This window comes from Bos javanicus, chromosome 10 (genome assembly GCF_032452875.1).
Source record: "Bos javanicus breed banteng chromosome 10, ARS-OSU_banteng_1.0, whole genome shotgun sequence".
NCBI lineage: Eukaryota > Metazoa > Chordata > Mammalia > Artiodactyla > Bovidae > Bos > Bos javanicus.
Window position 1 is genome coordinate 16937258 of NC_083877.1, and position 24741 is coordinate 16961998.

At 51.8% G+C, this 24741-nt stretch overlaps 1 protein-coding gene across 12 annotated transcripts in view; it reads right to left on the minus strand.

Moving 5' to 3' along the window:
• TLE3 (TLE family member 3, transcriptional corepressor) overlaps nt 1–24741 on the minus strand; it is a 48332-nt gene that overhangs the window by 20347 nt on the left and 3244 nt on the right. For 7 of the 12 annotated variants that reach the window (XM_061430224.1, XM_061430225.1, XM_061430215.1 and 4 more), the window contains 3 exons: nt 24586–24630; nt 5084–5146; nt 3478–3582 (listed from right to left, as the gene is read on the minus strand). In XM_061430224.1, the coding sequence (XP_061286208.1) occupies nt 3478–3582; nt 5084–5146; nt 24586–24630 (213 nt within the window). The remainder of the gene's footprint in view (nt 1–3477; nt 3583–5083; nt 5147–24585; nt 24631–24741) is intronic. The other 5 variants (XM_061430226.1, XM_061430220.1, XM_061430221.1 and 2 more) reach the window with 1 other exon arrangement.

A 24741-nucleotide genomic window follows, 5' to 3' on the forward strand; every position in this document is an offset into this window, starting at 1 on the left:
ACCTAAACGGGAAAAGAATTTGAACAAGAAGAGATACACGTGTATGTATAACCGAATCACTGCTATACACTCGAAACTAACATAACACTGTAAATCAACTATACTCCAGTACAACTACCCTCCAGAAAAAAAGCTACCAACACTTTAAATCTCTTCCACTAACAATTTTCAAGGGGACACAGCCCAAATTGTCAGTGGACAAGTGGGGTGAGTTGGCCACTTGACACGAAGAGCCGACTCATTGGAAAAGACCCTGATGCTGAGAAAGATTGAGGGCAAGATAAGGGGGTGGCAGAGGATGAGATATATAGATAACATCACTGACTCAATGGACATGAGTCTGAGCAAACTCCAGGAGATAGTGAAGCACAGGGAAGCCTGGTGTGCTGCAATCCATGGGTTCTCAAAGAGTCAGACGTGACTGAGCAACTGAACAGCAGCAGCAAGTGGGGTGAGAACCCCTCCACCTGCCAGGTTCAGTGACCTGGAGCCAGCGTGGAGCAAACTGAAACGTGAGCTCTGGAAGTGGTGGGTGCCATCAGCTCACTGTGTCTACTCTGCCTAGAGAAACCTTTTGCAAGTTGCTGACCAAGGGACAATACTCTGCCCCCGCCCCCATGCTCAGGAACCTTTTGACTGTCTAAGGTTCCCTTAATAACCTGGATCCAAGAAGAGAGGGTGTGGATCAGGTCTGCAGTAACCGGGTTTTGTAGGCCCTCCACGAGCACACACACGCCTTCAGGCCTGCTTTCCCCAGATGGACATGAGTTCCCCGCAGCCAGCAAGCCTGGGCCTCCGTCAGTCCCTCCATCCCCTCTCACCTGGAGGGGAGACCCTAGAAATCCTCTAACTCGTGTGATAAACATGCCCCTCACTGCAGGCACACCAGTGACCAGGCTTGCCAGATACCCGATCTCTCACCTCTCTCTGACATAAGCCAAGGCACGAAGGCAGAATCCTTCCACCCCATGCCCAAGAGAGCCCCAGATGACTGACTGAAGCGGGCACATCATTCGACACTTGCCCAGCCCTTCACTTTTCCACAGATGAAGAAACAGGCCTGGAGGAACTAGGTGACTTGCCCAAGGCCCCTCAGCTCCCAGACCAGGAGGCCAGGCCACTCCTCCCCGCAGAGGGGCAAATCCAGCTGTGCCATGGGGCAGGTACCAGCGGCTGTTGGGGCCTCGTGGGCCCTCCCTTCCCTGCCCTTTACTGCTGGGGCAGGCCCCTCACCACCTTCCTCCCATCACTCTCCTGAGTCAGCCGGCCACAAGCCCGCTCTCCCTCTCCCTCCTTCGCGGGATGCCCCAGCTCGAGAGCCTGTCCGTAATTCCTGCCTTGTGAGGCTCTGGCAGGCGCAGCGATTAGACGGCTGCCTGCTTAATGACAGGGCGACGGCTGCGTTCACTCAGAGCTGGAGAAGCAATTACCTCGAAAATGGGGGTCACAGGCCCCACTCGTTGGCTTTAATTGAATTCCAATATCTGCCTCGAGCTGCCTTGACCTAACGCGTAGCTTCCTAAATACTCCTTGAAGGAAGCAGAGCTAATCCAAGCAGTGCTTCTTCTCCTCAATTCCACTCTTTCTTAGAACTTTTTTTTTCAAAAACTATTTTCATAAGAGGATTTTAATTCCAAAGGGGGAGGCGGTCGGGGGAAGAGGGGACCCCACTGTGGCCATGGCAGGGGTGGGAGGGCTGGGCCTACAGTATGGATGGGGGCGAGGGGCTGGGAGAGGAGAAACTTCAGAAAAGGCACTTCCCACCTTGAGCCCTTGCCTACCACTCTCAGCACGGCCATCCAGCTGTGAACTGCCACTGAGGAGGAGGACACTGGCCCCACACCAGGGCCGGACTGGGCAGGAGGTGGCAGGGGAGGAGCCCTGAGCTGAAAGCCAGCCTGGGGCGTCTGGCCTGACTTTGCTCCTGAACGCTGTGTGACTGGCTGTCACTCCCAGCCTCTATAAAGCAAGGGTCAGTTGAATCAGTCGCTCTCCACCTCGGGCGCTTTCATGCACTGCCCCCGGCCCCTCACCAGGACATTTTGCAATGTCTGGAGACATTGTGGGGTGTCACAACTGTGTGTGGAGGTCACTGGCATCCAGTGGGTGGGGACCAGGGCTGCTGCTGAACACCCTCCCGTGCATCCTCACAAAGCACCCGGCCTCAAAGTTCATGAGCCTAGAGGCTGCACGACCCTGGGCTGGGTGGTCTCTGAGGAGACCTCAAACTGTGCAATATGGTTTCCCTGCGGGGGGCTCTGCCTCCCAGATCACTGGCTAGAAGCAGTTACCACCCACTCATGTTCTCCTTCCCGGCCTCCTCTCCACTCCTCCTGCACAGCAGGTGAGGGTCTGCCCCTTCCTCACCACTCCCAGGATTCAGACCAGGCTAACACTCCCCTGCCCAGCCCCCCACAGGCAACTCAGACCAGAAGGACAGAAGCCCATAACCATCACAGGTGCCACTGACATGATGAAGGGTGAGGATCCACCAGCATCACTCTGTCACTCCAACCCTGCCCTCCCAGCAGTCCTGGCCCAAAGAGATGAGCTGATCCACCCCTCTTCTGTAACAGATGCAGACACTAGGGTGTGAGGAAAACACGGGATCTGCCTGAGGTCACACGGGGAAAAAGTGGAACTAGAACAGAGGGCCCCAGGTTTCTCCCCAGAATCAAGAGCCCAGTGACATCATTCACCCCACCAAGCCAGAACATTCTGCACCTTTAATTCCACCTGGAAATAATGACTGCACTTAAGGACAAGGAGAGGAGTGAAGACCAATCAAAGGGCTGGAGAGACCCTGGCCAACCCATCTACTGCTTCCCAAGCCAGACTACGGTTCAGAATGATCTGGAAAAACACAAAAACACAGAGGCCCAGTCCCATCCCAGACTGATGGAAAAGAATTCTGAGGGGGGTGCCCTGGAATGTATATTGTTCAGAAGTCCCTTTGGGGACCCACACTCAGGAAGACGTGGCCAGGGGTCCTGGCTGGACTTCACACAGGTCCATGATGGATGCTCAGCCAGGCAGCTCAGCGCACGGGACAACAAGGCCCAGACCCGAATGCCACAGCACGCTTCACAGCACAGAACAGCAGAGACAGTTCTGACCTCAGGAGGCCAAAGAAGGGCGGATCTTTGCCAGGGAAGGGACAGGCCCCCAGGGAGGTGGGAGAAATCAGGCTGGCCTCCAAGGTGATCCCAGAGCCCACCCCTTCTCTGTTGGAGATGCCAAAAGCCAGGGTAGGATGGGGCTGATGAATTTAGAGGTGGATTAGGGCTGGGTCAGATACCCCTTTAATCTGGGGACTGGGAGGCAACTGGGGAGCCACTGGGGAAGATATCTAGGTGGGTCCAAGCCCGTGAGATGCTGGGGGCACTGGAGCCCTGGGGCCGCACTCTTTGAGGCCAGCTGAGGTCAGGGTCTGTCTCTGGTTACGGTAAATGGGAGGAATAAAAGGGCTATACACACGGTGAGAGGCAGACTGGGGAGTCCACGTACCCCGATGATGGCGTTCAGCTCTGTCATGGTGACCTGCTTGGCTCGCTCCACCGCCTGCGCCACCTGCTGCTGGTGCTGGAGGAACGAGGTCCGGGTCAGAGGTGGCGGCTTCCCTGCCCGAGGAGGCATGGGGTGCGGGGACCACGTGGGACGGGCAGGGACACCGTCCTAACAGGAGGCAGACCAGGGCCACGAACCCAAACAGGACTTGGGGGACGGGGAACCCTTTAAACCCTTTTCAATGAGCATGTATTACTTTTGTAATGAAAACGTCCCATAATTTTAAGCCAAAAGATGGCTATTTGTCAACTGTCGCCCTCTACCACAGGAAAAAAAATCTTTATTTGAGGCCTCTGAGAAAGAGCCAACATCAGACGATGCTGCTGCATGATTACTCCCCTTCTAAATGCAGTGACAATGTTGTTGTCCATACAACAGGAAGGTGTCCTGTTTTTAGAGAGGCAGCCTGAGTACGGAGAATGCTGTGAGTTTTCAGGATGTTTGCAACTACATTCGAAGGGTTCAGAAGAAAAGTACATGTATCTATACTCAACCTGTATCTATGTAAACAGAAAACAAACCAAAAAAGCATGTGTCTAAACGTGGGCAAACGTGGCACAATGAACCCTGATCTAAGCTATGGACTCGGGTGCTGACGCTGAGATGCTGGGATGCTGATGGCGTGTGAGGCAGGTTCATCCGTTACTCCAGGGTGGGGTACTGATGGTGGGGAGGCTAGGGGACAGCTCTGTACTGTCCATTCAGCTTTGCTATGAACCTCAAAGCACTCTAAAAAAATTAAGTCTTTTTTTTTTTTTTAATCTTTTTTAGAGCATTCATTCCCTTCAGCCTTGGGGTTGACTGGCTGCAAGACCCGAGGGCATCACTTACATCCTGCTCTTACAGGAATTCAATCAGGTAAGGGTCAGTACTCTCGCTCAAGACACCTAGCACCTAGGAGGGAGTGCAGGTGGAGGGGGCCTGGAGGGCAGGCCTGTCCGAGCTGCAGTAAGCTCTACAGGCCCCTCTTGGGCAGCCCACCCGTCTGCCCTGCACCAAGGGGCCTCCTTGGAGAGGGTTTTCTCCTACTGCCCTCCAGTCCAGCCCTGTCTCAGGTAGGGGCCAGGGGGGAGTCTCCTGGAAAAAGCGCTTAAAGATGACGTGACTGACTCAGTTGTCCCTGATGAGTCAGAACCTTTGGGTAAGTGGTTCCCCCCCGAGGGTCTGGCTCCTGGCACTGACTGGGCAGGCTTCCTTGCTCTTAGATGTCTCCAGGCGTGGATGCTGGGGCATGGGGAAGCTGAGGCTGGGAATGCTGGCTTGGACGGGCTGAAGGGTGGAAATGGGAAGAGGCAGAGGTACCCACTGCCCACTGTGGCTCCGTCACAGGCCGGGACCCTCCTCTTGGGGCTCAGCAGAAGCAGGGAACAGCTTCCACCGGAAGAAGGAGCAAACGGCCCCTCTGATTTGCCAGAGAAGGTTGTAAAGCCCCAGGCTGTCAACTTCTGTCCACGTGAACGGATGGACAGCGGCCGCTCTGGCAAGGCACAGAAGACAAAGCGAAAGAAGGTCTTACCTCTTGTGACAGGAAAGGCATGATCTGTGCTAAAATCGTGTTCAGCCTCTTCGCAATCTCTGTCTGCAAAGGGAAAGAGACTGCGTGAGGCTCAGGCAAATAAATCAAGTCGCCAAAATGTCAGACTGTGGAAGGGCAACCCCCCGCCAAACCACAGGCCCTCGACAGGCTCCGTCCTTCCACCCTCTTATGGACCTCCTGCCAGGAGACCTCGCTGAATCCACAGCGTGAAGCAATTCCTTCCCACTCCCTCCAACCAACCCAATTTCCAGGAGCTCCAATTTCCTATCAGAGGTGGTCTCCGTGTTTGGTTCAGAGTATACAGTTCGCCTCCTCTGGAATGGAAGCCCTAACCAAAACAATGCAAAGCTAAACAAGAACAACCCCCATACCACCCACTGCGGTGAAACCTTTCATAAGAGCGGACGCAGCGCGGTGAGAAGGAACTGCTTTGCCCGGTGGCCCCACGGGCAACTGCAATTCAGACTCTCAGACGCCCAGACACATCAGGAGGTGGTGGAAGACCCCCGGATGCATGTGCCAAGTGCTCCCTGGGGCTAGCCTCATGCCCACTGATGTGCAGTTGAGAGGGTTTCCCTCACTCCCACTTCCCACTGCTGCCTCTCCCCCTGCAGACCAATCCCTCGCCCTTCTAGTGCTGTCCAGCCGGAAATCCCACCATTGATGCTTTCTTCTGGAGAGAGCAAGCCTTGCCTTCTCTAAGATGCTGCTCAGGACGTAACTATCAGAACCCTAGCCCTTCATCTAAGCTGATCACAGAAAGGCAGATCAATTCTCTACCCCACCCCTAACACCCCAGAAAAGATCACACTCAGAAAAACATCAGCTGGGGGCTTCCCTTGTGGTCCAGTGGCTAAGACTGCGCTCAAAATACAAGGGGCCTGAGTTCAGTCTCTGGTCAGGGAACTAGATCCCACATGCCGCAATGAAGACTGAGGATCCTGCATGTTGCAATTAACACCCAAATAAATCACAGCCAAATAAATATTAAAAAAATTAAAAAGAAGAAAGAAAAAATCAACTGTTTTTGCCATCCATCTATGTGAGCCATCTCAAATGAAGAATGGTTTAAAAAAAAGAAAAAAGAGTGGGGCTAAATGGTTAACAGTCCAGACAGGAAGGCTGAGGACCACTGACAGACGAGTCTCAGCATCGCCTCTCTTACCCCATTCTGAATCCCAAGGCTGCCGGGACTGAGGTCCCAGAGCTGGCTTCGGAGCTCTCATCAGCACATAGCAATCTTTGAGAGACAAAACCATGACAACAGCCTTTAAAAATCTGTGATCATCTGCATGTCAAATGACTCCGGATGAGAAATGCTTGTGCATTTAAAGTAAAAGCAATGCTGTCTGAAGGCTTACAAGCAGACCCGGGCCCTAAGGAGAATTCGTGGGGCCAGCACTCCTACTACCCCAACCCCCCACCACAACCCGTCCCCAGCCACTGATGAAGATGCCTCTGGTTGGTGAAGAGATGGGTCTCAGGCTAGGAATCTGTGGGCTTTTGTGGGCCCACATCCCGGGGCTGCTGGCTGCAGTGCAGGTTCCAACACAGACCCCCCTGTCCAGAGCAGCAGGGGCTCCTGGGTGGGGATCACAGATCACAGCTCTCTCCCGGAACACTCTAGATTGGGCACTGGGGGTAAAGCAAGTCTTTGGTGCGAAAGACTGTCCCTCATATCCTGGACCAACCAGTGCCAATAATGGTCCCATTTCCAAACGCATCCTTGGCTGAGTTCCAAGGGAGGGACCACAGCCATATCTGTACTTTTGGGGTTTACTTCAGCAAGGACACTGTACAGGAGGGTTTGTCACAGCATCCGTGCTAGCCACATATGTGCTCAGTCGTGACCCCATGGACAACAGCCTGCCAGGCTCCTCTTATTCACAGGATTTCCCAGGCAAGAATACTGGACTGGGTTGCCATTTCCTCCTCCAGGGGATCTTCCCGACCCAGGGATCGAGCCTGAGTCTCCTGCATTGCAGGTGGATTCTTCACCACTGAGCCGCCTGAGACGCCACGCTACACACATTTGGGGCCAGAGAAAACTCTGTTGGGTGGGGCTGCTCCGGGCACTGTAGAGTTTTTAGCAGCAGCCCTGGCCTCTGCCCACTAGATGCCCATCATTCATACTTATAAGGCTCCTGGGACTATTACTAACTATTGTATAAATTATTAATCTAGGTAAGTGGAAAGAGTTCTAGTCCAAAACAGGGCCCCTTCTCATTTCTTTTCACTTTTTCTTCTCCCACATTGATTGATAGTGGGAAAGGGAGATGAAATTATAAGAGTCAGAATTGTATATGTCAGGAATTCTGGAAACAATCAGCTCAGTCCAAACCTGTATAGAACAACATAATCACTCACCTGTCACATGTTTATGCGCCAAATAAGACTAGAAAGTTTTATTTAAAACACAAAGCAAAGAGAAATAAAATAAATCATCCTTACCAATGAGCTTAGGGAGCTCACTGGTCCAATGTCTCTTACCTCAAATGACTGGCATAGCAGAGACTGGTACATGATAGATACCCAGTAAAATCTAGAGACAAAAGAATCTCACTGGTTTCCCTGCATGTGTGTTTCAAGACTTCATATTACAGTGTCCCCTGGCTGGGGATGTGGGCCTGCCTCAGTGTGGGCAGCATTAGGGAGAGGGACAGTGGTGGACAAAGTGCTGACCTACAACCGGGAGATGGAGCAGGCAGCCCCTCAAGTAGTGGTTAAGCCAGACCAGTCACAAGGCACCCAGCGGGTCCCTAGCTATTGCCCGCTTCTCAGCCAGGAAGGCAGGCGGCAGGCTCTGAACCTTCCCTGTCACTTTGGCCCACTCAGTAACTATAGGTCTTACCATCTTTAAGGTGGGTGGTTATCAAGGAGTCCTGTGTGTGCATGCTAAGTCACTTTAGTCGTGCCTGGCTCTTTGTGACACTTTGGATTGAAGCCCGCCAGGCTCCTCTCTGTCCATTGGATTCTCCAGGCAAGAATACTGGAGTGGGTTGCCATGCCTTCCCCCCAGGGGATCTTCCCCGACCCAGGGATTGAACCTAGGTCTCCTCCATCTCCTGCATCAGCAGGCAGGTGCTTTACACTATCGCCACCTCGGAAGCCCATAAAGGAGTCCTAGCTTTTGCTTACTTCCTCTAGCAAACAGGTCAAGTGTCAAGATTTTGTTAGGTGAAGGGACAAAATAAGAAGTAGCCAGCCAGCCTTGCCCTTCCCCGCATCTTTTAGCAAACGTGTGGCCATAGGCTGCCTCCAGGTGGAATCTTCCCCTGCAGGGCCTGGTCCAGAGCCCAGCATCCTCTGGTTATGAGGAACAACCTACTGGGATTCATGGAGCTCCAACTGGTTCCAGGCTTGGCATCCAGGCTACAAGATGACCACAGCTGGGTCACTCAGAGCAAGTCGCCTCTCATCTCTCCTTTCCACCACGGGGAACAGTTCTTGCCTCTCAACCCCACAAGTCAACCAAGAGTCAGCAGAACAAGATACAGAATATTCCAGAGGCTTGGGATATCAACCTTCAGGCTCTCCCCTGGGGCCCAGACTCAGTGAAGACCAGCTTCTCTGAGTGGCCGTAAGGACTCTGGCCCATCATGGGTCAGGATCCATAGGGCTGAGGGGCCGTAAGGACTCTGGCCCACCATGGGTCAGGGCCCATAGGGCTGAGGGGCCGTAAGGCCTCTGGCCCACCATGGGTCAGGATCCATAGGGCTGAGGGGCCGTAAGGCCTCTGGCCCATCATGGGTCAGGATCCATAGGGCTGAGGGGTAGGGAGGGGGCGGTGTCACCCTTGGTCCCTGTTCTTGGGTCTGGGGACTTCTTTCTGGGGGGAAGTGGGGGTGGAGAAAGTATGCAAACCCCATCCCTCCCAGCTGGGACTGTCCCCTGCCATGGGCAGCACCGCCCTCCTGGTCTCCCCACCACATGGAAGCAGGAATTGAGCCTTGGTCATCTCTAAACCCGTGGCTCGGTGGTAAAGAATCCTCCTGCAATGCAGGAGACAAGGGAGAAGTGGGTTCCATTCCTTGGTTGGGAAGATCCCCAGGAGAAGGAAATGGCAACCCACTCCAGTCTTCTTGCCTGGGAAATCCCATGGACAGAGGAGCCTGGCAGCTACAATCCACGGGGTTGCAAAGAGTCAGACACGACGGGGCAACTAAGCACACAGGCCAATCCAAACCTGAGTTCAGCATACAGCAGAGGGCCAGAGAATGAACAGGAAAATTGTTCCCTAAATGACTTTAATTCTTTAATGTTTATTTTTTTGAGGGTGGTAACTGAGGACGGGAAGCTCTGCAAATACAAAGTTGGCCTAACAGAACCACTCTTAACAACAATAATAATGGCTAACATCCACAGATCCAGCTGTTCTGAGCATTTTACATGTGTGAGCTCACAAGAACCCTATAGGAAAGGCACTTCCTATAAATCTCCAGTTTTCAGATGGAGAAACTGACGCCTGGTAATTAAGCAACTTCACTAAACGACTTCCTACCAAGAAGCCAAATTTCGACATTTTGAGAGAGCTCAGAGAAGCATTTTTGAAAGAAAAACTACTGTCAGGGTTAATAATTGACAGCATTTCCGATTAGAACAGCTGTTAAAACAGCATTTGATCCAATTCAAACAAGCTCTAAACATTCACTTCCAAGAAAGGAAAGAAAAAAAGAATCAAGACGTGTGGCTTTAACAATCAGGACAGGTCACAAATCACAAATTGGAACTAGAGCCTATTTGTGGCATGCCGGGCATCCCGTTATCAATATGGCAGCTGGGGCTCACGGGGTAGACCTCCACCCTCCCCTCCATCTCGGCCTCAGCAAAGCCTCTGCCTTCGAGTCAGAGCCTTGGAGGGGAACCTGGGAGGAGGCGAGTGCCAGGCAGCCGGAGGATGGCTTCCTTTGGAAATAGGTGTTTGGGGAGCCTGGTACTGCCTTTCAAAGTTTCTTTTCAAGTGTGGTTCAAAGAAGGCAGCTTTGCTGGTGGAAAAACATCATTCCTCAGAAGGAACTAATCTACTCAACACAGAGAGGCGTGCACAGAGATCCTGCGAAATCCGGAGTCTGCGCTCCCAACTGGCTCTGGCTGCGGGAGGAACATCTGCCCCACGTCTCCATCGAGACTGTTAAGCAAATAAATGTCGGAACACAGGATAGTAGGGGGCGAGTGTAATTTCCCCAAGAGCTGCCTGCTCAGCGTGCCTTAGGAATTCCCATTCACGCAATCATCTCCTCACTGTAGCAGGATCTCGGAGCATCCTGCTATAAAGAGAGGGCTTTCTCAAAGTACACTGCTCCAGTCACAGCCGGCCACTCACATTTGCTGCAGTTCCCATCCTTCTGACCTTTGACCCAGGACACTTAAGGGAGATGGAACCTGCTCTTGCCCCACACCCTCAGCAGCCTCTTGCTCCTGGCCTGCAGCCTTTAGCCAGTCTTTGGCTTTTCTTTTAATTTAAATGCCTGCTCAAGAAACAGCTGACAGCCAATTCCCTGAGACTCTCTCTCTGGTACTTAAACTGCCAGGTACTGATCAGGTCTAGAAAATGCAGACTTCATTCTAACCTTCATTCTAACCAGCCAAATACAAACAAGGAGAGAGAGGAACCTGACTGCTTTAGAGTTCTGAACCCTGAGCCACACAGAAATGACCTGCGTGGCTTTGGGCAAATCCCTTCCCTCATCTGGGCTTCAATTTTATTGTCTGCAAAAACAGGGGGACGATAATAAGATCCAAGAGCCATCGTTTAGAGTTTGAGAATACTAAATGCTCCCAAGTTGCTCTGTGACACAGGGATTCCTCCAGAAAGCTCAGAAAAGTAGAGCCGAGCATGAGTTTAAAGGACGAGCAAAGAGGCAAGCCACCTTGAAATGTGGATGGACCTCGAAATGTGGATGGATGCTGAGTGGTGTGGGCGAGACTGGGGCTGGCTGGGGCTTGGTCCTCAGGACCAGTCTTCATGGCACGCGAACCATTCGAGTGTGTCCATCAGCCAAACTGCCCACAACAGTCAAGAACGGGCAAAAGCAGGGATGTCCTATCCCATCTGTGAGTGTCCAGCTGCTCCTGTCTGGGTTCTTTGCATGATTCACAAGGAGCTGCAGCCAGCCAGGAAAGGGCTCAAGGTGTTTCATTCAGCAGGAAGAAACCACTGCCTCCCTGTGAGGCAGCCAAGGGGCGGCTCCTAGGTCCCTGCTTTCGCTTCTAAAACAAGGACTTCTTCACCGGACAACCATGCAGGCTCTTGGAAAGAGCTGTGTGATTCTGGAGATGCGTTTGTGGATGTGTGTGAGAAAGATGAGCTGAGGAAAAGATACCTACGTGAGACCCTGAGTTATATTCCAAGCCATGTGGAATGCTGGCTTTCTCACCAGCTCCCTGTCTGACAAGCCATGTGACCTCTGAAAAGTCACACCCTGGTGGCTGGGCCTCTTGAAGCATGTACGTTTGAGGTGGCCACTTCAGTCTGCTCTGAGGTTCTTGAATTTGAATCGGGTTTTACCTAGCTCTCTGACATATGTCCTGGAGTGTTTAAAGTTAGTCTATCTCACCTTGAAGTAACATCACAAGGGCAGAGGGAGAGGTTGGAGGCTGCGCAGAAGGCCTTGGAAGCGCCAGCGGCCAGGTGCCACAGTCACCCAGCAATCAAATATTAGAAGATTCCAGAACAATGCATCCGAGCAATTTTACCTTAAAATATCCCATTGCATTTCCTAGGCAATTCTAAATTGATAGGCCCTCGATTATTGGACTACAAGATGAAATTCCTTGCCAGGCAGTTTCTCCTCGAACCAAACTCAGAGAGCACGGAAATAAAATAAGTGGGTGTTTTATCACCAGAGAAAAGGAAGTCCAGGGAGGGATGAGGCCTCCAGCAAAAGCTGGGGCGGGGCTCCCAGGCCCCACTCCATCCCTACCATGTACAGGCTCAACAAGAGAACAGTTCCACGGTATCTTTAAGAAGGGGGTGAATAAATGACCCACTTAGCAGCCAGGGAGATAATGACCCCTGCTCCTGGAGGGCCGGGGAGGTTTACATCACAGATCACTCAATGATAGGTGAGCCTCCTTAAAGGCCCTTTTAGCACTGACATATTGATCAAATTATATATAACTACAACGCCATTAAATATTTATGCTTCCGAGGAAGCCTGCTGAATTCTTTATGCCGGGAGGGCTTGGAACAAGAAAAGGCCCAGCCCTGGCATGACCCTGAGGATCTGTCTCCTGGGGGAGGGCAGGGACGCTGCCGGGGGCTGGCCTCTGACACTGGCCCCCACGCCCTTCACACAGAGAAAGGATGGCAGCCCTCATCTGGCAAGGGCAGATGAAAGGCGAGGGAGTCTGGGGGCCTAGGCGTGACGTGACCCTGCCACGTGCTCCGCTGAAAGGAGTCTCACCTTCCTTTTCTGTGCTCACCAGAAACCTTAGACATTTTCTGCCAAGAGTCCAGGGAGGAAGGGAATTGGGAATGGTGATGCTAAGTGAGGAAGTGAGGGAGTGGTTCGGGGTGGTGGGTGGCGGGGGTGGAAGGGACAGAGTTAGTGTCTAGGCCACTAACCCTGGAAAGAGCTGGCGATGCAATGTCCAGAGACCTGCATGCCTGCCCCAGGTGTGTCCTGTGCTAGGACCTCAGCTTCCGTTGCATAAATGAGGCAGATTTGGGTTCAGGATAATAGTCAGTGCTCTCAAAACCAAATTCAGTGCTGTATGCAAGTGAGTACCCTGTCCTGGACAGCATTCAACTCCAACCCTACAGACACACGGGGGTGGACACCACTCCATGGGAGGGACCTGGAAATCTGACAGCCAAGTCCCTCTCTGCCTCTAAGGCTTTCATTTCTCAGACTCTCAGTTTCCATCCACCGGGCTTCCTGTTAACAAGATCCAATAATCTTTAAATATTTGTTCACTTTAATTTCTTGGTTTCTAAAACACATTAAACTCTGCCTGCCTCCCACCCCCACTCCAGGGAATGGTCCTCAAAGAGCCTGCTTGTGTAGATGAACAGGGAAAGTCTTTTCAAATTACAGCTTCTCCCAACACTGTCCATTCATCCCAGGCACGACCAACCGACCAACCCACCAACCCCCTCCCCATCTCTCCCTCCCCTCCCCTCAGATAACCCCCAGCCTCCCTCCCCCACCTTCCCAGACTCCATTGGCCAACTCCTGCCAGGAGGAAAAATTCTCAATTCATCCCTGTGGGGTTGCCATGGCAACCCCCAGCCACCTAATCCCCCTTGGAACATTATGCAAATCTCCCTTTGCCCCTCAACAGGCTGTAAAAGTCACATTACCCTTGCAGAGGCAGCTCGTTAAATTTTGGGGGTCTCCCTGTAAGGTCAGTGCTACAAATGAAGCATTGGCTATTGGCTATGAATTTTAAGGATGGGGCTCTCTGGGAAACCTGGGGGGCAGGAAGGGGAAAGCAGGATGTCAGAGTATTCCTTAACAGACTGACCGTGGGCAGAAACAGCCCCATTTTACCCTCACCACCAAGTTCAAAACCCAAGAGCACGTCCTTTTCCTAGTTTAAAAGTGTCAGAGGGGCCTCGGTTCCCCAGACAAAGATGGCAGAAGTGGTGGCATTTCATAGGCCTTAAAAATCAAGATCAGGTATTTAAGAACTTGTTTATATCATCGGCTCGCTCTCAGGCTGGCCTCCTCCCAAACCACCAGCACATTCACCGTCTCATTTCACAGATGAAGAAAACAAAGCCCAGAGAGGGCCTGGCTGCCCAAGGTCACACAGCAAGGCAGTGGCCCTAGAGCCAGACTTCCTCCTCCTCCATCATGGGTTCTCAAGCACAGCAGCTTTGGCTCCCCCGGGGACATTTTGGGGTGTCACAACTGAAGTGGTACCACTGGAATTAGGAGGTAGAGCAATGCTGCTAAACACCCCAGGGCAACCCCACCACGAAGAATTATCCAGCCCCCAAATGCCAACACGGGCAGGGTGGGAAACCCTGGTCTATGCATCACTGACACTTACATTTCACTGAATTCTTAAAATCTCTGAGGACTTCCCAGCACTGGAACTGAAGCCCTGACGCACAGGTGGGTCTGGAGGTGGGCCAGTGGGCAGACCACAAAAGACCACACCTTGATGTGGCCTCTGGATAAAGATCATTGGTCCAAATGAAACAAGCCTAGTTCTCACTTCTGAACCCACCCCTAGTCGACCGTGAGACCGCAATCCAGCCACTTAAACTCTTGAAACATCCGTGTTCCTACTGTGAGGTGGGGCTTAAGGTGTCTACACGGTAGGGCTGGCATGATGGAGCCAACCAGTCACAAATGAGAAAGGGCTCTGGGAAGTCTTACAACATCAGCAACACCAAGGAGCTGGTCCTCGCTCTCTGAGGCCTTGGCAGCTTTGGGGACTGTCCTGTTTTGAGAAGCCCTTGTGAGATCTCCCCACACACAGAGGAGTCAATATACATCATCTCACATCATCCTCAAAACACTCTATAAATGCACAGGCCCATATATGATGCCTCCGGCCACACATGGCTAGTGAATGTTCACTAAAGTTCAACTTGACACTCAGTTCCTCGGTCACAACAGACACATTCCAAGGCTCAAGAGCCCCATGGGGCTGGTGGCCACCATACAGGCATTTCCATGACTGCAGAAAGTTCTATCAGACAACATTGCTCTAAAGGGAGGCAGGCATCCTCATCACCTCTGTTACAAATTCAAGTTCACAGAGGACAAACGGGCCGCCAAGTTGCACAGCCAGTAGACCCTGATTGAGGACTCAAACCTAAGTTTGTCTCACTCCAAAGCCTGTCTCTTAGCCACCAGGTCAGGCCAGCTCCCAGATCCTGGTCCTTTGCCCCTAACTTCCCAGGATCCCCCCTTTGAGAACCAACTGACTTCTAATGAAGAAATTCTGATTCCACTGGCACCTTTGTGAAAAAGGGTTTATCAATGACGCATCACCTGGAGGCCTGGGAAATGCCCAATATTCCTGCAAAACCAGAGGACTGAGAAAGGGATGTGGTCCGAGGGACAGAGAGGGAGAGCCAGGGAAAGGTGGTCCTTTGAGAAGGGTGGGTAGGAATCAGGTAAGAGACGAGAAACCAAAAAATGGCTAACAGAGGGATTTCCCTGGTAGTCCAGTGGCTAAGACTCCAAGCTCCAATGCAGGAAGCCTCAGTTCCATCTCTGGTGAGGGACCTAGATCCCACAGGCCACAACTAGGTCCCAGCACAAATAAATAAATTAAAAAAAAAAAAAAAAAAGGCTAAGAGAGACAATCACACACACACACACATGCCACCACCTTAAGGAATTCCTGCAGACTGAGCTCCATGGTGCCACACACACTTCCCAAGTGACACAGCCAGAGGCAAGCCGACAGGGGGAGGACCCTGGCAAGGGCATGTGCCTCTCTGGGGCTCTAATGCTCCTCATTTCTGGCTGGCTTCGTGGAGAGCTGTTTCCCTGGGATGAAGTGTGAGGCCCTGGGAGACAGGGTCCCTGGACCTCAGTCCCTCCAGAGTCATGCCCTCGGACTCCTGCTTTTAGGCCAAGCAAGACTCTCCATGGGTGACGGAGCTCTGAGGAAGAGTCCCTGTCTCTTGTCAGAGGAAGGGTTTAAGGAGATGCTAAAGCACCCACTGACCGATCAGGCCCTGGCCAGCTCACCGCCTCCATCTGCCCCATCTCATCTGTTTGTCTTCCCACCAGACCATTCAGCCCCTCACTCTAGACCATTTGGTATCACCTGCAGCTTCTCCATAGGGCCACACAGAGTTGGACATGACTGAAGTGACTTTAGCAGATGCACACAGCTTCTCCCAGGCCCGTGAGTCTGCCCGACGTCTTCCTGGGCAGGAAGTCTGACAGAGCCTGTACCCGGCCCCACCCCAGCTGGAGGACGGACTCCTGTCCTGGTTCCCCAGTCCACGCTAAACTGCCTTGCTCCTCCCCAGCAGATATCACCACTGATTCCCAAAGCATCTGCCAGGATGTTCAGTTTCAAACCAGGAGGAGAACAGATCTGTTAACTGCTCTCCTTTAAGAAGCCCTGGGAGACTGGGTAGGGGTCCCTCCTCCAACCCTTCATCACACCGTCCTCACCTGGGTGGGTGGTGAAGGCGTTTAAAACCAAAGAAAGCCTCCCCAGCTGACCAGGCAGGAAGAATCACCTCCCCTGCCCCTTGTTGCAAAGAGTTGGAAAGAACTCTTTCTGCGTTTGATGGAAGACGCAGCCTTCCAGTGCAAACTAAGAAGCTCTCATTTGGAATTAAAAGAAAAAAAAAAGTCGAAGAGCTGTGAACAATGGTTATCAAGGATTTAAAAGGGCAATGAGATAAGGCCCTGGCACTTGGAACTCCAGGCCCATATAGATAGCTAAGGCATGACAAGCATCATTGACTAAGTTACCTCCAAGCCATTAACCCTTGCTTCCTGCTGCTCAGGTCCTCCTATAATCTAAATGCAGCATGCTTTCCTGGCTCTTCCCCATTCCTTATCCCCTCATACCTCTGCTTTATCATCCTTCCCAAGTATCTGGTTCTTCACCCCTCTCCTTTCTTCCCCTCACACTGTCCTGTCATGTGAAAGGAAGCGGGGAAGCGCTTAAGCCTATTAAAGACACGTTAAAATACAGGTTTATGACATATTTCTTTCTACAATCACGACTTTCGCAGCCATAGGCCTCTCTCAGTAACCTGAGAAAGCCTGCAACATTCCCAGAACGATGTTACACAGGGTCAGCGAGCCCCTCCAAAAAAAAACTGGAATGTAACAGTCCTGGTCTATGCATGCTTGTGCGTGCTCAGTCGCTAAGTCATGCCTGACTCTTTGCGACCCCATGGACTGCAGCCCGTCAAGTGAAAGTCGCTGTCGTGTCCAACTTTGCGACCCCATGGACTACACAGTCTATGGAATTCCCCAGACCAGAATGTGAGAGTGGGTAGCCATTCCCTTCTCCAGGGGATACTCCGTACCCAGGAATCGAACCAGGGTCTCCTGCACTGCAGGCGGATTCTTTACCAACTGAGCTACCAGGGAAGCCCTATAGCCCACCAGGCCTGTTCTCTAGCCACAGGATTTCCCAGGCAAGAATACTGGAGTGGGTTGCCATTTCCTCCTCCAGGGGACCTTTCTAACCCAGGGATCAAACCAGGGTCTCCTGCGTTGCAGGCGGATTCTTTTCCTGGCCTGAGCCGCCATGGAAGCCCAACAGTCCGAGTCCCCCACAAAATGCACACTGTGCACCCACGACAGGCTCAGGAGCCTCTGTGATACAAAGTGGTCTTGTCCCTCGAGGCGCTCACAGCTCACTGCTGCTCCACACGCTCCCTTCCCACCCCAGCCCCAGTTTAGGAACACAGACTGGTGGCACCCTGAGCATACAGGTCATCTTCACACCCCAGGCCTTTCCTGACACGCTCTGACGCTTTCCTCCTGGTGTGTTTGTCCTGGACCCACGTGGCTGTGAGTTTAGGTTTCTAAGACAAAAATGTCTTATCCGCTTTGCAAACAAGTGCTCCACAAATGTGAAAGCCTGTATTATTATAGTCTCTAACTATAGATCAGAATTTTCACTCTGTCTTCATAAAGGCTTTCTCTTGGCAGTGTCTAGAGGTGGCGGCAGCTGCCCCAGGATCCCACCTGTGTCCCTCGCATGGCAGGTGAACAAAATGGGGCCCCTCTAAGGAGACAAGGCCACAGCCACAGCCAGACTCAACCCCAACAGGGCTCCCCGGTCATCTCAGCCCCACTGCTAGGAACTTTGTTCTTCCTTCACCCTGTAATGGGTCAGGGAAGGTTTTGGCTACAGCAGTGAAGGGAACCCCTTCTCAAAAAGATATTGCACCATTAAAGTCATGATGTCGTGGGCTGAAGTGGAGGGAGGTATTTGTTCTTGGGCAGAATCTTCAGAGCTGAGTCAGTGGGTCCCCCTGTTAATCCCTGAAGCTGGGATGAACGTCCCCTGGAGAAGGCAGGTCCCTGCCCTACTCATCCTCATGATTTTCAGAGGGACCTCTGTACAGAAGGGCCTCCTAAAATCTGCTTTCAAGGGCTTAGAGGGTTCTAATCTGACTCCCCAAAGGCTGACCCCTTTCTCCCTCAGGTGGTCTCTGCCTGCTCATCCACAGTGACAAGGTAACATCTTGGAAGCCTGCCCCGCTCTACCCTCACGCTCACCAGGCAACATCCTTACCCACGGAAGAACTCTACATCACTGCTGGGGAGAACAGCAACTCCCCCGGTAACCTCCTCCAGAAGACCCTCAGGGGAGGCACCCCACCCCCACCGCATACCCCACAGGCTGCCTGCAGTGGATGGTACCCAGACCTTACTTCTGTGGCGGCAGGAAACCCCCCCTTCCCTAAGTTTCTCCTTAGCCTCAACTTGAGAGGGAACATTTCTTTTGAAAGGCAAGAGGAAAAAAAACAAAAGCCAAGGGAAAAAAGCAAAGAGAGAAGGGGAGAGAGCGCATCTTGGCTGTGAGTCTCAGAGAGCATTTGTTGAAAACAAGATATTGTCCCTTTAAGCATATAAAAACAAGGCCCTTGAGCGTGCAGTTCTCACTCTGGTACACAATTACGGGTGCTTTCAGCTGTCTAGCACTACTTCAAGTGCTCTCTTAAACCAGACTGTCAATGGCATGTTGAAAGCTATTTTGCTGGCTTGCTATCATTAATAGCAAAGTGGAGAGCTGGGCTGATGAGAATTAAATATGGGGGAGGGGGTGGGTCATAACCAGTCATTACAGAATTACCAATATGAGCGAGAAGACAATGCCACTTTGGGGGATAAAGTTCAAACCAGCAGATGATGGTGGGGTAGCCAGCAGGGGAGGGAGACAGACTGCAGAGAGCGGCCCCCACCCCACCCCCAAGCCCGGCAGATGGACGCGGGCCAGCCTTAGAGAGCCATCTGGGGACGGAGGAGCCACAGAGCAGCGAGTGTGAGCGCCGAGAGGCCTTGGAGATCACTTCGCTGCAACATGTCACCACCTCGCCTCCCACCCCAAGTGGAGTCCCTCCTCCCCTCCCCCCCACTGCCAGTTCCTAAGACTTGTGGACTTGTGGCTTCCGGGACACATAGCCCCGTGTTTCCAAGGGCTGCTGCCACCTCAGAGGAGCCTCCGGGGGCGCCTGCCTAATGAACCCTCGCTTTAAGACTCGGCTCAGGTAACAGCCCTTCAGTGTAGTCTTCGCTGGTGTAGTCTTCTCTGACCTGACTCCCCTTTCCCAGGAAGAATGAGCAGCTCTGTCCCAGGGTGCTCCTCCCGTGACACTGGCCCTGTTAGCACTTACCTCACTGCATTGCAATGACTCATTTAGATGCCCAACTCCCCCTGAGGAGGGAAGGGTGTCTGTGAAACCAGCCCCAGCCCACACCCAGCACATCCCAAGCCCCTAATACCCGTTTTGGGAATCAGTCCAACCCCCTCATTTGACTGATGAAGAAACTGGATGCTGAGCCAGAGGAGGAAGTAGCAGGAAGCCCCGCAAGAGCAACTCCCCCTCTCCTACTCACAAGGCTGGGGGAATGGGAATTCCACCCTCTGACAGTAATCCTGAGCAAAGAAAAAGCAATGTGTTTACTGAGCACCTATTATGTGCAAAGCACACACAGGAGACCTCAAAAGAGGGGCTCCCCACAGACACTGAGACTTTCTGCATGCGGATCAGTGGGACACCCCACTGAGGTCTGGCCTGGGCTACCTTTCCCTGGTATCCCAGGATTTTGTACAAAGAAGATGAAAAACATCTTCCCCACACAGGAAGAAAAAGGGAATCCCTCCCTTGACTGACTTCAACAACAAAAAGGAAAAAAAGGACCTCTGACACAGACTAGGCCTTCCTGTACGAGGGGGAGGAGGAAGCCACAGACAGAAAGAGGAGCTCTGTGCCCCTCCAGGAGCTCCTGGTCCGGCAGGATTCATGAAGAGTCTTCAATAAGGTCCCCACCCAGGACCAGTACCCATGATCGGTAGGGACCACGTGCCCATCTCCCAGATCATTTCAATAATAGCGTGGATAAGAAGGAAAAGAGCCAGAAAGCACACAGACCCTCACTCTGACAGCTCCATAAACAAGAAGCAATGGGGTCCAGAGAAGGCTGGAATGGACGGCAGCCTTGAGGGTCCAGGGGGCAGATTCTTCCTAGGTGGTCAGGACAAGGTGAAGGGAGCTTTCAACTTGGTGGACCCCAAGGTGGAGCGAGGCAGATACCCTACTCCACTGCTGAAGAGAATGAGAGGAGAGACAGCTCTGGAGAAGAGCAACAAGGCAAAAACATCAGAAGGAAACTGAGGCTTTACAGGGGTTCCCGGATCCCGGTATTCTGACCAAAATAAATGATACTCAAAGGTATTTTTTCTTAGCTCAATTCAGATGCCACAAAAACAGGGACTGCCCTAGTATGAAGAAATACATCCCCTTCAATTTGAGTGTCCCAGCTTCTCCCTACCCAGACTGACTCGACTCCTGGGCAGGGTTTTGGTAACTTCATCACTTGCTGGTCCCCTCTCGCTCCTCACACCTTTACAGTGGCCACAGAACTTCAAGATGTTATGCCTGAAGGTCTTCCAGCCCAAGCCCCTTTTTATGTGGGTGTGAGGGCCCAGAGAGGGGAAGTAATAAATGAAAATGTTCCATCTTCCTTTTCAGCCATGTCCGTGGCCACCCCCATGGCCATGCCCATCCTCAGGTGAAAGATTCACAGGTTCTATCACCTTTCCCTACCTGTGAACCTTATCTCCGGGATTGCTAGTTATACATTGTGTTTATTACCAGGCGCAATGAATCATTAGTTGTGCAAATAGCTGGCGGTTCAGAAGAGGACCCTGGGCAGGCAGAGAGATTCAGCTGATATGGTTATACAACCCGAAATGGGGGACTTTGGACTTCGGTGTCGCCAGGTCTGTAGCCTTAACCTCCTGAGATAATAATGCAGAAAGCAGCAATGGTAATTAAAGACACAGAGTGCTATTAGTTAATACACGAGCACTCTCCATTTCTTGAGTTTTGCTAAGAGAGCTGGGTCGGGAGGAAAAGCGGCAACAGCAGCTCCTCTGGTAACTTACTGGACTGGATGGATCTGGAAACCTCAGCTCCCCCTGCCTGGGCCTTAGTTCCTTCATCTGGACCTTGAAAGGTGTGCAGTAGAAGCCAAAGGGCTCTCCCAGTTAGAACAGAAGGTCAGAGGAAGGGCTGCTTGGTGATGGGAAAGTGGGGGCATGACACATTCCCCAAATCAATAGGCCTCCAGTGTTCTTCCAAAACCTCAGTGATCACCAGCAAGGGGTGAAAAGGCAGCCTGACCCAGCTTTTCAGAGCATCAGTGCCTCAAACCCTATGCACTACAATCGCTCTGGAATGCCTGTTTCTACGCTGGCTTTGTGATTTGTGGCTGACACTGGAGAGTGTCAGCCTCTGTGGGAACAAGATGGGAACTGATGAGCTGGCCAGCCATCATCACCTCCCTGGCCTTGCTGAATCACCCTTGACATCCTGCCTAGAAGCAGAGGCTTGGAGGAGGTGGGTGACCTCTTGAAATCTCAGGCCAGGCCCATGATTCTGTAATCTCTGCTTTGCCACAATTAGGGAGGGAAACCGAGAAGGGGAGGAGAAACCATCGACTGTGTTCTCTGGGATTCATTCGACAGCTTGGAGAAAGAACACAGAGGGAGACAGAGAAACGGCCAGGAAAGGAACCAGCCACAGTAAGTGTAACCTCTCAGTAAAATAAAGACTGGCTGCACGTACCTCATCAGCTGCCCTCTGTCAATACTCAGGCCCGTCTGGCAGAACCTGAGGTTCCGAACTAACAGGCATTTCCCATTGAGCCAGCAAAGAAGGGCTTTTGAAAAAAAATATGTGGTGGTGTTGGTAAGAGGGGTGCGTGTGTGCACACATGTGTGTATGTGTGCATGTGTGTGTGAGCTGGCTGAGGGCTGCCACACTTCCCAAGGTGCTAGCTCTGGAGATCATCTATTATATAAAAGTACAGACAGTCCCCACCCCCACCCCTGAGCTTCAAGATGAAGAATCCAGCCTGTTTGTTCCAGGCAGATGTAATCACACGAACAGTCAAGTCTAGAGGGCAGGACACTGCATGAATAATTCAAGCACTCCAGTCACTTGATTGTGTGTGCAGATAAAACACCAGTCAACCGCTAAACAGGTCAGCTGATAAACTTGTTTGCTCAGGCCTAACCACCATCCGCCAAATGCACCCAAGACCCACACTACAATTAGTGGCCGGTTTTCTTCTGCAGAACCCTCGCAAGCCTAGGGAGGTGGCCAGCCCCAGGAGGTCAGGACTGCATTTCTTAGTGCAGGGTTTCTTCACCTCCTTGCTTCTTTGTTCCTACACAGCCACAGGGCGATTTCACCCAACTCAGAGGTTGCTGTAAATCCAGCAAAGGCACTGTGCTCAGAGCACAGACAGTCCTGCTGGGAAGCAAGTGGGAGCTGAGGCTCCAAGGCAAAGGTGAGTGGCAAACAAGGTAAAGTGCTCGGTCTGGAAGCCAGAGGCCCACGTTTAAGTCCCACCTCTGCCCTCCTGGCTTCCCTAAAGCCTCGGTATCCTCGCCTATAAAAAGGGGGCAAAGAAGACATCTATCTCCCTCTGGCAGCTCAGAGGATTAAATGAGATCATGTCGCCAAACCTCAGGCATTCTCCTCCTAAGAACCCAGGGTCTGGGGACGGGCCAGAAGCCCCAGATGCACACAGCTGCTTCTTATGTAAACCCTACCACTGAATGCACTAGGAAGGTGAATAACTCTTCCTGGGTTCAGAGTAGCCCAGGACTCCAGGAGCAGCTTCGCTCCAACAGCCAAGGTGGATTCTTTGTGCCAAAGAACCATCCACTTACAGACACAGGGAACACCACCCATGCAGACCTCAACATGCAACGACATATTACACCTTAATTACGAAGCTTTTAGAAGAACGGCTGCTATAAATTTTAAACCTGGGTGCAATTACCCTCTCTAAACACACCCAAGATACCAAGCACTGAGGACAAAAAAAGAGGGGTGGAGAATGGGAGGCGGTGGCATCTTGCATAACAGCCCAAAGTCCTCGAACACCTGGGACCCCCGTTTCACTTCACACATTCTTAATGGACCAGTCGGATCCAGCCAGTTCCACTTCAAGTTAGGCTGTCTCTAGCCCATACTCCCGGGGGCAAACATCTTTACTTACAAACTGGTGTCTGTTTATGATTCTTGTGGGTCAAGAAGTAAAAGCCTGGTAGCCTTTTCCCGTGTCTCCCTAAAAAGCTAATCCCTGACTGCCTCCCCACATTCCTCAACAAAATCAGGCCCCTTTCTGGCTGCCCTTCACCCAACACTGGGGTTCCCTCCAGAAGGGGGAAGGAACCTGGATTCCAAAGGCTCTCTGTGAAACCACTGGAGCGGGCAGGCAGGAATCTACAAGCATTCCAGAGGTCACCTGCCCTTCTCACCTGCCCTGGGTCCTGCCCTCTTAAAGAGCAAAATTTAAACCTTGTAAACCACTGTTCATTTAGAGCAGAAAATCCATTCAAGTCACGGTCACCAAAGGCTAGAATGAGTCAACAGCCTTCTGAGATTTCAAGAACACCAATTGTTAAAAAGAACCACCGGCCCGCGCCATTTCTCCATGCCAAGTCAACGCTAATCGCTGGCCAAGCCAAACTATAGGCGGCCTCTCCTCGGAATACAAATATACAAACAGGCCTCTCCCACAGCCCTGCCCAGCGCCCAGGACAGAGTTACTGATATGCACTGAGATAAAGGTGTTTGTATTTGCCCAGTTTGAGGTATACTGTTATTAGAAGAGTGACGATACAGGGTAGTTTACATATCCATCACACACCAGCTAAACTGGTTTGACTTCAGGATTTCAAAGCTGAGCTCAACCCCCAGCCATTTCAGAAGTCCTAGCTAGGCTGCCCCTGGGCTTGTTACTTCACCTCTCAGCTTCCCCCTGGAAAATGGGAATGACCGAGGCAGCCTTTACATTATGATGGAGATGAGAAAGTTGCCTCATATACGTAAGGTACGGGGCTGTAACTCATCCTGGATTTATATTTTTAAGCGGTAGGTAGCCTGTTCCCTTAAATTTTGACAGCTCAGCCTGGCTTTTAAGACTCTTGAAGTTTAATCTTATCAAGGTAGAACATCACATTTTTGCACATGCGCACACACACACACGCATGCACATACAAACACACACACACACACATACACCCTCCTGCCCTTCCTTTTGTAAATTTTACATTAAAACAGATTAAAGCAGCCAGCCACCTCTGGGTTACAGGAGTTTGTAAAGCGGATCCTGAACGGGCAACTTGCCTTTTGCTCCTTACCCCTCCACCAAGATCCAAGACCAGGACAAACTTCATAAGCTCAGATTGCTAAAAGCTCAACATGTCTGAGAACTCAACCAAGCCTCAGACCCTGCCTGTCAAGAGCTGGATCTGTAATTAGATACATATCCTAAAGCACTTACCTGCTTGTGCATCTCAATGTTCAAACCGTAGGACATCTCGTAGTACTAAAAGTAAAAAGAACTGCCGTTAACTCACAACACCAAAATCTGTGTTCCAGAATCGGCTTTGGCCAAATGGTACTTTTAGGATACATTTGCTAAAGAAGTTTAAGTCAA